Consider the following 17,959-nt stretch of genomic DNA (forward strand, 5'->3'; position numbering starts at 1 on the left):
ATCTTGAGGAGGGGAGAATTAAGATATATTTATGGTAGCTGTTTTCAAGCTGCTATATTTTTCTTTTAAAAGGTTTTTAAAGAAACTTCCTATGGCAAAAACCACTACAATATCATAAAGTAATTAGCCTCCAACTAATATACATAATTGGGGAAAAAAAAAATCACATGTTTTGTGACCAGCAAAAAAAAAAATAAAGGAACTTCCTGCAGATCCTAAGTACCAAAAGTAGAAGTCAACAGGAAAGAAGGCACGCCTCTCCTGCTGTGTATACAGACCTAGGGCCAGGAAACATAGCTTGGAAAATATTATATTAGGGGGTTATTAGAACTTGGGTACCACTATCAGTAAACTTCTTAAATAGCATCACATTTTCGTTTCTTTTTTTCCTGGCCACACTGCTCGGAGGCTTGTGGAATCTTAGTTCCCTGATCAGGGATGGAACCCATGCCTGCTACAGTGGAGGCTTGAAGCCCTAACCATTGGACATCCAGGGAATGCCTCATTTCTATTCTTAACTACATATATCAGCTTGTTTAAATGCCTGAAGGTCTCATTGTTGTGTCAGCTTGTCAGTGTGATTAAATTAAATGTGCCTGAAATTCAAACATGAGTAACTAAGAAATTCTATCTATCAGCCAGTAAACAGTTTACCATTTGCCTCCACAGTGAAACTACAAACTGAACACTAATCCAAATTAATGTATCCTCTAAAATTATATCAGTACTTTGCATTTATTCACATGGAGCTAATGCCACAGGTAAAACCCATTAAGGAGGTACAAATCAGTGAAAAAAAAATGACAATTCTGGCAGCATATGCTGAATTTCTACCTTGATGGCTACAACCTTTTGACTACCTGGTTCAAATCTAATTTCACAGAAGGGAAAACATAGGCTGGAGAGGTTGGTGCCTAAGCTTACAGATTCTGAGGCAATGACAGACGGCTTACTTAAGAACAAAAATGACCGTGAATAGATGAAGATTTCTGCATCTTAACCATCAGTCAGCAGTTGACCTAGACTAGCAGTGTCCACCAGAACTTCTGCGGTGATGGGAGTGCTCCGTATCTGCCTGTCCAATACAGTAGCCCTTGACAACAAGTGGCTTTTAAGTACCTGAACTGTGGCAGTATGACCAAGGTACAGAATTTAAATTTTTATTTAACTTAATTTAAATGTAAATAGCTAAATATAGCTGGTGGCTACCCTATTGGACACTGCAAGTCTAGACCAAAAGTTCTGGTGGGTTTCACCCGGTAAGTTAAACCAACCACTGCAAAAGGAATAAAGACAGATGAGAGTAGCTTGAAGAATGGGAAGAACTTACCGTCTCCATCTTCTCCATAGGCCAGAAAAGGAGGAATGGTGATGATGCGTTTTTCTCCCACACACATCCCCAACAGCCCTTTATCCATTCCAGGAATCAGCCAGCCAATTCCCACATAGGTGTCATATGTTTTCATGCGATTGTGACTGAAAACCAATGAGAAAAGGGAGAAGTTCCATACCACGAGGGCATTTCTAACTCATCTTTCAAAAGGTTTTTGTTACCTCAAACTCAGCTGACCAATGGATTCATACCCATCCCTGGAGGAAATGCAGGTATGCACCTTTGTTCCCAATCACAGAGCACTTGGGAACAAGTTCCCTTTCTGGTTTCTCCATGGCCATAAAAAGTGGATGAGACAGAAGGAACTAAGGGGCATTTCAATGATACTAGTACAAATGGCAGGACATACCTCGAATCAAACAGTGTCCCATCCAAGAATGTTCCATTGTAGTGGTATCTTACAAAATCAGATACCTGGATGGTCCGAGGGCAAGTGGGAGGCTTGAAGTAAGTGTGAATCTGAACCTGATCTTCCGAATTCCAAATATCCATCAGAAGTACATCAAAATGAAGCACTGAATCTGGGGGGATCACACCAGCTAGAAAATAAAGAGAGCTCACACTGAGAAGCTGCTGCCTTTCAAAGAAACACCAAGGATGCTGCCAAGGTGAATGGAAGCCAGAAGGGCTCAAGAGGTCGTATACGATTCCAGAATGAGTGATGTTCCCTCCAAATGAAAAAAAAAAAAAATTTTTTTTTGGCCATACCCTGCAGCTTGTAGGATCTCAGTCCCCCAACGAGGGATTTAACCCGGACCACAGCAGTCAAAGTCCAGTATTCTAACCACTAGGCCAGCAGAGAACTCCCTCCCAGTGAAACTTAAATAAAAGAGGAAAAACAAAAATTTCCTCTCAACAAGAATAACATTCAGTATACCTGTGTTAATAACACTTCTTTCATATCTAGAATAAATCAACTTCAGATGAAATTTCAGCCGTGTGTGAGTGTTTACTGCTTCTCATTTTCCACTACCTGAAGCTTCAAAAGACTCTCTATTCTGCCTGACTGAAGAGCCAGCAAATGTTCTGGTTGTTTTGGCAAATGTTTTCACAAGTACAGAACAAACACTTACAAACGCCGTCACTTCCATAGGCCAGCTTTGGAGGGATCTTCACAAACCGCCTCTCATTTACACACATCCCGACCAGAGCTTGATCCATCCCTGCTATCAGCTGTCCTTTTCCCACGAACACGTTGAAAGTGGAGTCTCTGTCATAGCTGGAGACCCAAAGGGGAAGGAGAGAGAAGAAGAGTATAAATAAGCCAACCTTAGTGAAGCCAACCTGTAAAAAAGTACCCATGGACACAGTGAGGTCCCTGCAAAACAACAAACCCACATATCTATTCTGATGCAGGCAATGTCTTCACTGGACAGTACTTGCAGTGTTGGGATTTTTAAACTACCTTGAATATTGCCAGCAAATCTAGTCAGTTAAGCATCGGCATAACTCTCTGGAAAAAAAATAGAGAGTAGGAAATGGCAACCCACTCCAGTATTCTTGCCTGAAAAATTACATGGATGGAGGAGCCGGATGAACTACAATCCAGGGGGGTTACAAAAGAGTTGGACATGACTTAGTGATTGAGCTTGCACACACACAATGTATATCATTTTTACTGCTGTGTAAAGCAAATAAAGATCATTCTCAAAATATTATGGCTTAAATAATATATATGTCAAATTTGTTGCAAAATAGCTTACCAATTCTTCCATTAAAAAAAGAATCACTTACTCCATTTCTATGCGATTGGTACCTAAGAGCAACATCACAGACACCAATGTGCAAATTAATACTAACTTTCTTTTTCAAATTTATTTTTATTGAAGCAGAGTTGAATTACAATGCTGTGTTAATTACTTCTGTACACCAAAGTGACTTAGTTATACACACATGCTCAGTCGCTCAGTCATGTCCGACTCTTTGAGATTCCATGGACTACATCCTGTCAGGCTCCTGGAATTTTGCCTGTGGAATTTTCCAGGCAAGAATACTGGAGTAGGTTGCCATTTCCTACTGCAGAGGATCTTCCCGACCAAGGGATCGAATCCGCATCTTCTGTGTCTCCTGCAGTGGCAGGCAGATTCTTTACCACTGAGCTACCTGGGAAGCTCATATATATGTATATATGTATGTGGATATATATTCTTTTTCATTTTTATTTTCCATTATGGTTTATCACAGGATAGTGAAGCTAGGTCCCTGTACTATACAGTAGGCCCTTGTTGTTTATCCATCCTATGTATACACCGGTTTACATCTGCTAATTCCAAACTCCCACTCCTACCCTGTCCCACCCCCTTCCCCTTGGCAACCACCAGTCTATTTTCTAGATTCCTGATTTTGTTTCTGTTACTAATTTGCCTTTCTTTTCTTCTAAGTCACTAAATTAAACAAAGATGCAGTGTGGCGTAGCATGAAGGGCACTTGAACTCTCTTAACCTCAGTTTCTTCCACTGCAAAATGTGAGTGACAATAATAGCCATCACAAGATCTGTATAATACAGGAATGTGAAAAGGGCTCTGAAAACCCCAGGATTATGCCAATATTACTATACATAATTATTGCAGGTGACAGAAAGTCTGAAGTAATCTTTAAGTCACTAATAAATGTGTTTTAAAGGCTAACTGGTGATGGCCTGAAGCAGGAAAATAAATAATGGAATCATGGCTACAATCCAAGTTCTCATCCTCTTTAATACCAAACTTAGCAGCAACAAGGGGGTGCCAATAAGGAGACTTTACTAGGGGCTTTGGGGAATATAAAAAATTCCAAGGCATGGACTTTGCCTACAAGTACCTTATAAACTGACAGAGACACCCACAGGGTTTTAGACACTGTGTTTAAGAAAATAATTACAAAAAAAAAGAAAAGAACTACAGAGCTTGGTTTATAATAACAAAATGCTGGAAATAACTTAGAAGTCCAAGAGTATGGCACTGGTTGTATATAAGACAAAGACATATAATAAATTCTCTATGGTCATTTAAAAATAAAAGATATCTGCTATAATTATATAATGTATAGCATCACAATACATAACTACAGTTAATAAAATACTGTATAGTGAATATAGTTAATGGTGACTATAGCTAACAATACTGTATTGCATTATTAAAAGTTGCTAAGAAAGTAAAATCCTACAAGCTATCATAAGAAAAAAAATTGTATAACTATGCATGGTAATGGATATTAACTCTTAGTGTGGTGATCATTTTGCAATATATATGAGTATAAAATCATGTTGTTTACCTAAAACTAATATAATGCTACATGTTAATTATACATCAATGAAAAGTTTTTTAAGATTTTATTCATTGGCACAGAAGAACATACACGTGAAGAGAAAAGAGCAGGTTATAGAGCCACATATAAAATAATCCCATTTTGAATTTACTTATATAGATGCATATGAAAAATCCACAAGGTGAAACATGAAAATACTATCTATAGTAATCTATGAGTACAAGATTTCAAGTGGCTTAATGTATCTTCTCTTTAATTCTCTCAATTTCAAAATGATCATGGAATACAGTCAGCCCTCTGTATCCTCAATTTTCACTTCATGGATTCAACCAACTGGAAATTGAAAATATTTTTTTTCACTTCTGAAAGTTCCAAAAAGCAAAAACTTGAATTTGTTGAACACTGGCAACCATTTACATAGCATTTGCATTGTGTTAGGTATTAGAAGTAATCTAGAGATGATTTAAAGTTTACAGGAGTGCCTTGGTTACATGCAAATACTACACCATTTTATATAAAGGACTTGAGCATCTGAGGCTTTTGGTATCCAAAGGGGTCCTAGAACCTGACCCCCGTGGGATACTGAGGGACAACTGTGCTTGTGTAATAAACCTTAAGAACTGTTGGAATTCACCTCATTAGGATGTGCTGCCCTTCTTTGGTAAATTACTTCTACCTTTTTCTCATTTTCCCCAATGATCAGCTTGGGAGAGCAGCACAGTCCACCTCACCACCCATCAGGGCAGCTTTGTCAGATCTGTCTCCTCCTTCCCTTTCTCCTCCTAGCTTTATAGTCCATTTTACTGCCTTCTTTTCTCCAAGGTCAGTGAACAGAAAGCAAATGTCCAGTTCTGGCTAACAAGCCAGAGGACAAAAGCGCATGATCAGCTTTGTGCCCAAGTGGCTCTACATCTCCACCCTCTATCTCCAGGGGAAACAAAAAACCACCCTCGGAATGCCAGCTGTCCAATTTCACTTGGCTGGGATCTTGCCACACCCTGAACCGTCATCAAACTGGAGGATTTAGGTTAACAATGGACCAGAATTTAGGCTTCAAAAGCTTCCCAGGCACAGAACATGTGCAAACAGCAACAATGCACAGGCTGGAAACTTTATAGTTTTCATTCACAGAACCCAAAATTAATGAGAGTTTTTAATAATAACTACTATTTAGAGAGTATTTATTATGTACCAGGCACAGGGGCAACTAAGCTTTTCTATATGTGCTAAGTTGCTTCAGTTGTATCCAACTCTTTGTGACCCCATGGACTGTATAGGCTCCTCTGTTCATGGGATTCTCCAGGCAAGAATACTGGAGTGTGTTGCCCCTTCTCCAGGGGATCTTCCTGACCCAGGGACTGAACCAGCAGCTGTTCTGTCTTCTGCATTGGCAGGGCAATTCTTTATCACTAGTGCCACCTGGGAAGCCCAAGCTTTTCTATACACTACCTCATTTAATCCTCATACAACACTTTAAGTATCAGTAAGTACTGATACTCAGGTCCCTTGAAGTTGAAAAAATTTCTCAAGCGCACAAAACTAGCCAAATGAGAAAAAAAGTTAGAACCCAGGACTGTCTAAGTTTCACCCTCCAGGCACAGAGCCTCCCTAGATGGTGTATAAAAACTAGTGTGGCCTTATGGCATTAATTTATTCATTTAATGACAATCAAGAAGATCCCTGGAGAAGGAAATGGCAATCCACTCCAGTATTCTTGCTTGGAGAATCCCATGGACAGAGGAGCCTGGCGGGCTCCAGTCCATGGGGTCCAAAAGAGTCAGACACGACTTAGTGACTAAACAACAGCCTAAGCAACACGCCCAAAACAAAAAGCACCTTTCCAAAAGAAAATATATAATTTACATACATGAAAAACTAACAAACAATGCAAGGCCAGTTTTGTCTACTGCTGAAAACTCTGACCATCTGGAAAAATAAATCGTTCTGAGCAAGTCTATGCTGATCACTCGGACTAGCACAAATTCATGTGCAGGGTCCTGCCAGGAGTTGGTCATGAAAATTATTTCTGCGACCGCTGGAATTAGCACTTATTCAGCGTGTCCCAGTATCTGGCTGTTTTGCAGATGCCCCAGCCAAGGTCCTGCAGGAAACAGATGATATGCCTAAAGTAGACAACTCCAGGGCGCTGTGGGCAGGATGCAGAGAAACATTAAGGGACAGTGCAATAGCTCTGGGGACAAGTAGGGAGTGCTGTCACACCCAGGCCTGAAGGATCCAGGGACAGACAGGGAGCTCAGAGCACCTGACAGAAGCTAAGCTAGGACCTTTGGTTTAGGAACACAGCCCATGTGATGACTGTACAGGCAGGAAGTCAGAGGAATAAATATCTCCACCTCACCCTGCCTATTCCCTCTGATCTCCTGCGGATGTCCCATTGGCTGAAACCAACTAGAAGCCAGACTACAAGGGGGTCACTGATATAACCCATATTATGCACACATGGTCCATACAGGTCAACCTCCCAGAGCAAAAAGAAGTGGAACTGGGGGTAAGGGGACCTAGAAAGGCAAATGGAAATTATCCAGAATGGGACTTCCCTGATGGTTAAGACTCCACCTTCCAATGCAGGAGACATAGACTCGATCCCTGATAGGGGAACTAAGACCCCACATGCTGCAGGATGTGGCCAAAAAAAAAAAAAAGTGTTTTTTTTTATGGAAATTATCCAGCACATCCAACACCCCCTTTCCTCTCCACCAGCTTATTTTTTCTCCCCTGATCATTCATTCTTGTAGACCCTTTGATTGCTGACACTTCTATCTTCCTCTGCCCCTAGTGGGGATTGGGGTGGCTGCAGCAGCCTCCAGTGATGCTCTTCAAGATAATTAGCCCAAGGACCACTAAGACAGAAGCCATCACCTAACACCCATCATCTTCAACTCACTCAGCTGCTGCACAGAAGCACATATTGTCCTGTGCTTATTCCTCAGGACAGGTAACTACCTCCCTCTGTGGCTGCATTCTTAAAGATCCCACACTGGAGCTCTATTTCCAAATGTAGGTTTCAATCTGTAGTGAGGATGAACTTTAAAAAGAACACAAGGCAAACTGAACACCCTCCTTTCTCAAGAGCCCCTACAACTCATTCCTTCCTCAAGCTCCTCAGCTTCTCTTTTTAAAAAAGAACTTAGAAAACCAGTGCAGGGACCCTTGCTGTCAAAAGATGGCAACATTTTGGAATATGGAAAGGGAACGAAAGAGCAGAAACTGATGCAGAAGGGAAGAAACAGAATTTAGGCGTATACAAAAGGGGATCTGGCCAAAGGTAGACACCATGTGCTGCCCAGAGGCTGCAGAGTAAAAGACGAGCAAGAGGGCAGAATGAAACTTGGAGTTTGAAAGTTGGAATTCAGAACAGCTACACTTCACTGTGAGCCCCTTCCCAACTCCCGTAGCTTAGCAACCATAATTTTAAACTTTATGGAAATTATTTAACTGCTTTTAAAATTCAGTATATGTGCATTGATTTTAAAATTAAATTAATTTTAAAACTTTTTGCCAAAAATTGACATACATGTATACTACCTATGGTTGAGATTATTCTGATCTCAGGTTCAGAAGCAAAGTTAAAATGGCCATTACCAAAGGGAAGAGAATATGGCCCTACGGTTAGCAGAGCTGAAGCTCTGATCAATGATAAAAGGAAAAGATAGCTTTCTCTAAATGCAATTTTATATTTAGTTTAGACAAACGAAAACTGGATACATTACTCCTGCCACATCTTTACTGAGGTATAATTGACAAAAAGTGTACATATTTAAGGTGTGTACACTGAAATCATTGCCACAATTAAACTAATTAACATATCCATCACCTCACATAGTTACCATTTTCTTTTTTAAAATTTTATTTATTTATTTGACTGTGCCAGGTTTTAGTTTTGGCATGCAGGATCTAGTTCCCCAACCAGAGATTGAACACAGGCCCCCTGCATCAGGAATTCAAAGTCTTATCCACTGGACCACCAGGGAAGTCCCTTCGTTTTGTTTTTGTGGTAAGAACATTTAGTTTTACCTTTTTAGTAAAAGGTATACTTATGTCAAGTATACAATACAGTGTTATTAACTATATTCACATTGCTTCACATTAGACTGAATAAACTTGTCTTGAACATTAAAGAGACCGCCATATTTTGAGAATTCATAACAGGAGGGAAACAAGTTAATAAAGAGCCAGTCCCCTGGGCTCAGGAACCACTGCTGGTGTTTCGGAATCGATCAGATGGCTGGTCACCTGGGATACAAGGACTGTGGTCCTTGCCCAAGCCCGTGGTGAATAAGACTCACGAAATGCTCAAAAGCAGAAACTCATCTCCTAGCTGGATGCCTAATCCTGGGACGACGCAGGTGAGATTCAACACCCTCCCCAGGCTGAATTCCACCACTGAGCTTGGGCACAACTCAGAAGTGAGGAGGCCAAAACTGATGTTCCTGCCTCCCACCCCTGCTCCCCACACTTCTTACTCCCAAAGGTGACTCTGGGCTTCCTAGAGGCTCCAGCAAGAGTATCTCCCTCAAACAACCACCTCTATCAGCAACTAATGAGCCCTGGCAGAGGGGAAAGGCAAGCTATTAATGATCTACCCAGATGGAAAAATGAGAGGAAGAGAGAGAAGGTGAGAGAGAAGAGAGGAGTGAGGAGGAACAGAAAGAGCGCACCTATTCACACCTCCATGGAGGGTCAGACCTTAACCCGTGAGCGGTTGGCTTCGACAGTCTTTGGTGCATTAAAATATCATTAAAAGAAAAACTTTGCAAAGGAAAGTAAAATCATTACACTGCTATTGTAGATTTTTGTTTTCAAGCAACTGCACAAGTTAAAATGTCAGATCTCTAGAAATAATTCTTTTTTCACACAAGTTCTCAGTCCAGTAAAATGCGATAGTAGTTGGTGGTTTAGTCACTAAGTCATGTCCAACTCTTATGACCCCATGGACTGGGGCCCGCCAGGCTCCTCTGTCCAGTCCACAGGATTTCCTTGGCAAGAATACTGGAGTGGGTTGCCATTTCCTTCTCCAGGGGATCTTCTCAGCCCATCGATGGAACCCATGTCTCTTGCATTGGCAGGCAGATTCTTTACCATTGAGCCACCTGGGAAGCCCTTCAGTAAAATATAGCCAACTTAAGTAATCAATACGAATATATCACTGCTTATAATGATGCACAAATGAAATTAAAAGCAATGCCATTAAGTCTTTAAAAAAATTATTTATTTATCTGGCTGCACCAGGTCTTAGATGTGGCACTTGGGATCTTCGATCTTAGTTGTGGCACACAGAATATTTAGTTGCAGCATGTGGGATCTAGTTCTCTGACCAGAGGTCAAACCCGGGTTGAGCAGAGTCTTAGCCACTGGACCACCAGAGAAGTCCTAATGCCACTAAATTTTCAAAGAGGACATTAAGTCAGCCTACCAATGACTGCATAAGACTCTAGTAAGAAGAATGAAAAAGAACTTTACCTCAAGTTATTAAAACTGCACTGGGCAGCTTCTCTTTCTTTATGTGGCTTTTCCATAGAAAGGTTTCCTATGTAGATCCACATTTAATTTTTTTTTAAATAATTTTATTTATTTATTTTTGACCGTGCTGGGTCTTCACTGCTGCATGGGTTTTTCTCTAGTCACAGAGAGCGGGGGCTACTCTTCACTGCAGTTTGAGGGTTTCTCATTGTGGTGGTTTCTCTTGTTCCAGAGCATGGGCTCCACAGGGTGCAGGTTTCAGGAACTGCAGTACTTGGGCTCAGGAGCTGTGGGCTTCCAGGCTCTAGAACACAAACTCAGTAGTTGTGGTGCTCGGGCTTAGTTGTTCCGAGGCATGTGAGATCTTCCCAGATCCAGGATCAAACCCATGTCTCCTGCATTGGCAGGCAGATTGTTTACCACTGGGTTAACCAAGGAAGCCCCAGATCCACACTTTAAATGCTTCCCGCCTAAGAGAGGGTGCCCTGACCTGGCCAGTCTCCCTGCCACCACTTAGCCCCATGGATCCAACCTGACACCATCCAAGGTACTGCCGAGCCCTCTGGCTCCTCTCTGAGATCCAATCCTGCCAAAAGGATGAGATAACACGCTTTCACTTGACATGTGACTTTATACCCATAGCAAGGGTGAGGGGGTTGAGGTTCCCTATGGGACCAATCAAATGGGAGAGATCCTGGGAATGTGGAATTGAGATAGATTCCAGTTAGTCAGCATTACTGGACCCAAGAGGTCATGTATGTGGCACAGAAAGCCTGCTGGAGCTCTCTCCGGGAGGAGTCGGGGGAATCAGCCCCTCTGAAGTCCCTCAGAGAGATGCAGAAAGTCACCTCTGCTCACAATTCTGGATCCTCGGGAGGAATGGAAGATCCTTCCAATAAATTCCCTCCTTTTCTCCTTATGCCAGCTACAATGGTTCTCTGGGCCCTCCCCACTCCCTGACTTGAGGGTAGGGATTTTTAATAGATTTTGTTCTTTTAGGGCAGTTTTTCATTTTTGTTTTGCTTTAGAGCAGTTTTGAGTTCACAGAAAAATTGAGCGGAAGATACAGAGATTTCCCTTATACCGCCTGCCTGGACCCAATGCCATATACACACACATAGCCTCCTCCATTATCAGCAGAGTGTATCACTAGAGTGGTACATTTGTTATAATCAATGACCTACAGTGATATGTCATTATCACTGAAAGTCCATAGTTTTTACATCAGGGTTCACTCTTGGTGATATATATTCTATGCGTTTGGATAAATGTAAAATAACTTGTATCCACCATCAGAAGCAGGGACTTTTGTCTGTTTTATCTCTCCTACATAAGCAACTAGAATAGTAGGTATTCAATAAATATTTGTTGAATAATGAATATATAAAATGAAGCTGACCTCCATTATGAGTTTATGATTCTTTTAAAGCAATGCTTCTCAAAATGTGGTCCTAGACCACACGATCAGCATCATTTAGGGACTTGTTAGATATACAGATTCTCAGGCCCCATCCCAGACCTACCTAATCAGAAACTGTGTATAATAAGCTCTCCAGGTGATTCTGATGCATGTACAGTTTGAACACCACTGGATCCAAGCATCTACAACTCTATAATACCCAACAGGGCAGGTAGTGGGCACACAGTAATATGTATTATTACTTTTAAAAAATATTTATTTATTTATTTAGCTGTACCAGGTCTTAGTTGCAGCACTCAGGATCTTGAATCTTCATTGCAGCATGCAGAATCTTTAGTTGTGGCATGTGAACTCTTAGTTGCAGACTGTGGGATCTAGTTCCCTGCACAGGAATTGAACCCAGGCCCCCTGCATTGGGAGCATGGAGTCTTAACCACTGGACCACCAGGGAAGTTCCTACAGTAATACTTATTGAATGTATAGACTTTAGGGGCCTGCAGACAGGCCTGAAGGCTGTGACCAGGATGCTGGTTTTGCCTGCTAAAGATAACAGGAACATGTTAAACTTCAGTCCCTTACTACTTGGACTGCTATGGAACTCTTCAAAAGCTGACTCAAGAGTGGTGGACAAGCAGCTCCCAAGGACTGAAGGGTGAGAGCAGGAGCCCCCCAAGAAACCTGCAGCGGGAAGCTGCCGTCTTCCCCTTCAATCCAGCACAGTAGCCGCAGAGCAAGCTAACAAGCCTGAGGAGACTCCAAAATAAAATGAAACCATGCCTAACCCAGTGACCAAGGGCTGAAGGGCTGGGCCTCCTGGCAGCTGCAAATACCCATAAGCTGAAAAGACACCAACTGCCCCTACGGGCCAGGCACAGATGCAGGAAGAATGCTCTGTGGAAAGAAAAGGCGTTTGTGTTTTATGACTCTGGTCAGACTGACAGCCATCATTTTCTTCTGGGCCAAACCTCCAAATTAACAGCCAAAGCCCAAAGCACCTAGATTTCTGCTTTCCTAAGCTCTTTGTGTGGAGAAGGCAATGGCACCCCACTCCAGTACTCTGGCCTGGAAAATCCCATGGACGGAGGAGCCTGGTAGGCTTCGGTCCACCGGGTCACTAAGAATCGAACACGACTGGGCGACTTCACTTTCACTTTTCACTTTCATGCACTGGAGAAGGAAATGGCAACCCACTCCAGTGTTCTTCCCTGGAGAATCCCAGGGACAGGGGAGCCGGATGGGCTGCTGTCTATGGGGTCGCACAGAGTCGGACACGACTGAAGTGACTTAGCAGCAGCAAGCTCTTTGTGATGGACAGGGAAGCCTGTCCGTCTTCCCTGGTGATGGACAGGGAAGGTACAGGGTGATGGACAGGGAAGGTACCACATCTTCCCTTGGTGACGGACAGGGAAGCCTGGCATGCTGCAGTCCATGGGGTCGCAAAGAGTCAAGACACAAGTGAGCAACTGAACTGAACTGAAGCTCTTTGTGAAGGAAGAGCAAAGGAATGCTCTAATATACTTCATAAATTCCCAAAGGAATGGGGGCCCTCGAAGGAAACACATTAATCAGTCACCTACTGTGTACCCTGCTCCCACCATTCCATTGTCTGCACTGCAACCACAGGGATTTTTTGTACAATAAAACGCAGTTCTGGTCTCTCACGCCCATGATTAACTCTTCAGTGGCTTCCCATTGTCCCTAGACAAAGGCCAGACTCCACAGCCAGACAGAGGAGGGCTCTCAAAAGTTGACCCTGTCTCTCTGAGCTCCTTTCACCTCCTCTTTTCCCCTCTCTGTGGCTCCTCTACTCCCACTCCAGGCTCAGGCCGTCTAAGCAGCTTTCACATGCCCCCTCTTCCTGGCACCAAACTGCCTAGATTCAAAGCCCCATTCCACCACTTAGTAGTTATCATCTTGGGTAAATTACTTGAACTTTCTGAGCCCCAATTTCTTCATTTGTAATGAGATGGTATTGTATTGTGAGGTTAAAAGAATTCAGTGTAGTTCATATATGTAAAGGCACAAGGTAAGAACTATCTGTGAACTCTATGTCAGAGACAGAAGGGTGTGCTATTATTCTTTCTGTACTTAACACAGTGTATAATTGTCTGGACAATAGCCAGAGTGCAGGGAGGGAACACCGTCTTCAGGGCAGACATTGCATACACATTTGCAGAATGGATGACAGCTCATCTGTGTTTCCACTGTCCGTGGGTCAGGAAGATCCCATGGAGAAGGAAATGGCAACCCATTCTAGCATTCTTGCCTGGGGATCTCCATGGACAGTGGAGTTTGGCACGCTACAATCCATGGGGTTGCGAAGAGTCAGACATGACTGAGCAACTAACACTTTCTCTCTTCACTTTTACACTGACTCACAGTGGCTGCCATTCTAGAGGGTAGAAAGTACTAGATGATTTGTTCCAGTGGGAATTATTAATTAACATCAGCATAAGCAGGAAAGTCTTAACTATTTTCTAACTAGTGAAGCAAAAGAAGATATACAAATGGCAAATAAACTCATGAAAAGATGTGCAGCATCATTCACCATTAGAGATTCATGAATCAAAACCATAATGACCTACTATTTCATATCCACTAGGATGGCTATAATCAAAAAGGCATACAATTACAAGTGTTGGTGAGAACATGGCGAACCAGGAACTCTCACATATTGCTGTGGGATTGTAAAATGGTGCAGCCACGTTGGAAAACAAGTTTGGCAGTTCCTAAAAAAGTTAAACATAGTTACCATAGGACCCAGCAGTTCCACTCCTAGGCATATATCCATAAGAGATGAAAACATACATCCACACAAAACCTTGTATGTGAATGTTCATAACATCATTATTCATAATAACCAAAAAGTGTAAATAACTCAAAAGCCCCTCAGCTAATTAATAGATAAAATATGATATGGAATATTATACAGCCATAAATAGGAATAAAGAGCTGATACACGCTACAGCATAAATGAACCAATGTTATGTGAAAGAAACCAAACCCAAAGGCTGCAAATGGCAAGATTCCATAAAAAGACAAAAAGTAGATTAGTGGTTACCTAGACCTGGAGGGGAAAGGAGTGATTGCTGATGGGTTTCTTTTTTTGGAGTGTAGAAAATATTCTAGAATTAGAGAGTTGTGATAATTTCACAACTCTGTGAATATACTAAAAAAAAAAAAAAAAAAATTGAATCATACACTTTAAATGGGTGAATTGTATGGAATGTAAATTATATCTCAATGAACCTGTTTGAAAAAGAAGCAGCGACTGAAACAATATGAGAATGAATATTTCTCAGTGCTTGCTATGTGCCACATCAAATACTAACCAGCTTTTGTATATACACTCACTGTCTGGAATTTTTTAAAAGGCAAGAAAGACTAAGAGTACCTTTTAAAAGATAACCTCAGGAATGTTAGCCCCGCCTCAAGCACAAAACAGATGTTAACAAATAGTTCTCTTTACTTAACCTGGTGATTCAGGACGAGAAGTGTGGACACAGACCTAAGACGGTAACAAAGTCTGGAGAAGGAGAGCAGCTTGGAGCTGGAGAAAGGGCCCGTTAACCCTAACGCTAAACTGGGGGAGCTGGGAGAGGTGCTGTGATCTCGCTGCAGATTCAAGGGCAGGAACTGTGGACACCGTGCATGGGGCAAAGCTGAGTGACTGGCTCTGGACTACCTCCTGCCCAGGGAGTTTTTTGCAAGGCCATAAGGGGAGGGTGGTGGTTAATGGGTACAAATCCTGGACTTCGATTGTTCGGGTTTCAAAATGATCTCGCTTAAACAAGTTTCTCAGCCGCCATGGGCTCAAGTTATCTCACTGGCAAAATAAGGGTAATGATAATACCTATACAGAAAACTGTAGTTAAGAATTAAATAAGCTCGTTATATGGAAAGCACTGAGAACCACCCTGTAACAACTCCATAAATGTTAGCGGCTGCTATCGCCACCTCCATTATCATCATCATCAAGAGGCATGAATGACTTGACACTCAAGGGCCTTCCCAGAATGGAGACAGACAGGCAGACACTAACATTTACTCTCGGGGGTCTGCTAGCGGGCCAGCTCTTTACGAAGATTTCGCGCGTGTTACTGCGCAGGGCGGAGAAGGAGTGGGTGATCTGCTCCAACCCCGCTGCGCAAGGTCCCAGGAAGATTCCAGCCCACCAGTCGAGTTAAAAGGGCCGGCAGGCTCGAGGGCCCCCGCAACCCCCAGGCTGAAGGGATTAAGGGTCGGGGGAGCTTTGGGGTGAGAAGAGGGAGAGGGAGGAGCGGGTTCGAGGGGCGGAGCTGGGGGAGGTCCGTCAGGAGGGAAAGGCCTGTCCGGAGACCGGGAAGCCGGAAAACGGCCGCTGCAGCCTCGGAGGTCCGGCTGGCGCGCGGGGCGCGGTACCTGGAGTCGAACTTCTGGCCGTCGGGGAACGTCCCCACGTAGTGGTAGCGCACGAAGTCGCCGCTGCGCACGGCACGCGGACACTCATCCGGCACGAAGCGCCGCTCGATCTGCAGCTCCGAGTCCGAACCCAGCCCCAGGCCCGCCACAGGGGCCGCCTGCCCGGTCACCCAGAGAAGCAGCAGGAGCAGCGGCGGCGGCGGGGGCCGCCAACTCCGGGCCCTGATCGCCATCGGGGGCGAGGAGAGGAAGGGGCGCGGTTGGGAGCCGCGAGGGCGCGCGGAGCTCGGGCGGCGCGGGTCGGGCCTGGATGTGCAGCGGCCTTTGCAAACGTGGAAAAGACTCCCGGCCCTCCCCGGGCTGCAGCAGCCACCCCCCTCTCTCCCGCCCCCCACCCCCCGGCCACATCCGAGGGAGGGGAGGAGCCGCGGCCGCGCGCCAGGACAGCCCTGCTGCGCCCCGCGCCGCCCGAGCCGGCCGGGTCCCGTGAGCTGGCCCGCCCGGGGAAGAGGCGGGCCTTCTGGAAGTTCAAAGGGACCAGTCCCCGAGGGAGAAATCAAGAACTCTTTGGGATTGGGCTGCGATCCACAGTTAAAAGAGAAAGACTTTTCTGGCCCAGGCAAACCCGCAGATCTCTGCCTACCCCTAGAGACTCCGGATTTAGGGCCCCTAGAGGCTCCTACGTGGCCGCGGATCCAGTTACCCTTTGCTGATTTGGGAAGGGAGGAAAACTTCTTTTTAAAGAACTTTAGTTTCAAGGCTGGATTCTACGTTGAAACAGACTGAAGCCATCTTCGAGATTTCTTTCCCCAGGATTTTCTTTTAATACTTAAGAGAAAGGGGAGACTCCGTGACAGTTGCCCAGAGGAAAGTTTTAAGATGTTGTGAGTGATACTTAATGGCAAACATCCCACATGGTCCCACCCCCGTGACTAAGGTAGTTAAGACTTCACATTACAGACCCAGATTCTGCGGGGAAATTTACTAGACTAGTTAAATGCATTCTTAGTTTAGAATTGTTTGTTCTTATTTATTGAAACTTGGACTAATGAAAGCAAATCACCAAAGGTTTGTCAACTTGTTTTGGAAGCAAACAATCCCGATACCAAAACCTGGCAAAGATAGCAAGGGAGAAAGAAGCTGGGTACCAACCTAATTTCTAACTAAAAATGCTAACAAATGGTGAGTAAATTGAATCCAACTTATTAAAGGGAAAAAAAATTATGTGGACTATCTAAGTGACCTGCAAACTAAGTCAGTGTCCTCTGTAAGATGAAGATAAAATGTGATAATTGTTTTAAAAATTATAATTATTAGAGTATTATAGATTTTATTAGATTCAGGATCTAACGAGAAGCTACATGTAGCATTAAAGAAATGTCCATTATTCCTAATAGAGCTTATTTTATTGAAATAGAAAACCTACTAAAACAATTCAACCACCAGTAAGTTGAATTTGGGGTGATGATTTGCTTCCTTCTACCGACTCGATGGACATGGGTTTGAGTAAGCTCCGGGAGTTGGTGATGGACAGGGAGGCCTGGCGTGCTGCGATTCATGGGGTCCAAAGAGTCGGACACGACTGAGCAACTGAACTGAACTAAACTGATGTACTTTTCATTAGTTCTTTATGATTTTTAATAACTCTGCCAGGTTTTACACAGAAACAAACAAAAAAGTCAGCCTGGTTCCAGTCAGGAATCTTGCACTCCCTTGCTGTGACTGAGAGCAACACATGCTACCTAGCTGGGCCTTGGTTTCTTCATCTGCAAAATGAAGGGGTTGATTTCTAAGGCTTCCAATCCTAAAATTCTGTGATCCTATAAGAGAGAAGACACTTCAGCATGGGAAAGAAGACAGACATAGGCAGAAGCAGGTCAGGCAGTGATTGCAGCTTCCACTTTGCCTCGTAGTGCTCCCCAGGGGTTTGATTTCTAGTCATTCCTTTTATTTTGTTTATTTATTTATTTACTGGCCACGTTGCACAGCCAGGGCTTGACCCTGGGTCACAGCAGTG

At 43.5% G+C, this 17,959-nt stretch overlaps 1 protein-coding gene across 1 annotated transcript in view; it reads right to left on the minus strand.

Moving 5' to 3' along the window:
* Nucleotides 1–16,576, minus strand: part of FKBP9 (FKBP prolyl isomerase 9) — a 42,341-nt gene extending 25,765 nt beyond the window's left edge. The window contains exons 1-4 of the mRNA XM_043463240.1: nt 15,943–16,576; nt 2,467–2,612; nt 1,743–1,932; nt 1,331–1,476 (exon numbers count right to left, since the gene is read on the minus strand). Of these exons, the coding sequence (XP_043319175.1) occupies nt 1,331–1,476; nt 1,743–1,932; nt 2,467–2,612; nt 15,943–16,175 (715 nt within the window). The 5' untranslated portion in view covers nt 16,176–16,576. The remainder of the gene's footprint in view (nt 1–1,330; nt 1,477–1,742; nt 1,933–2,466; nt 2,613–15,942) is intronic.
* Nucleotides 16,577–17,959: the final 1,383 nt, after the last annotated feature.

The sequence above is a fragment of the Cervus canadensis genome, chromosome 3 (assembly GCF_019320065.1).
Source record: "Cervus canadensis isolate Bull #8, Minnesota chromosome 3, ASM1932006v1, whole genome shotgun sequence".
Classification (NCBI taxonomy): Eukaryota; Metazoa; Chordata; class Mammalia; order Artiodactyla; family Cervidae; genus Cervus; species Cervus canadensis.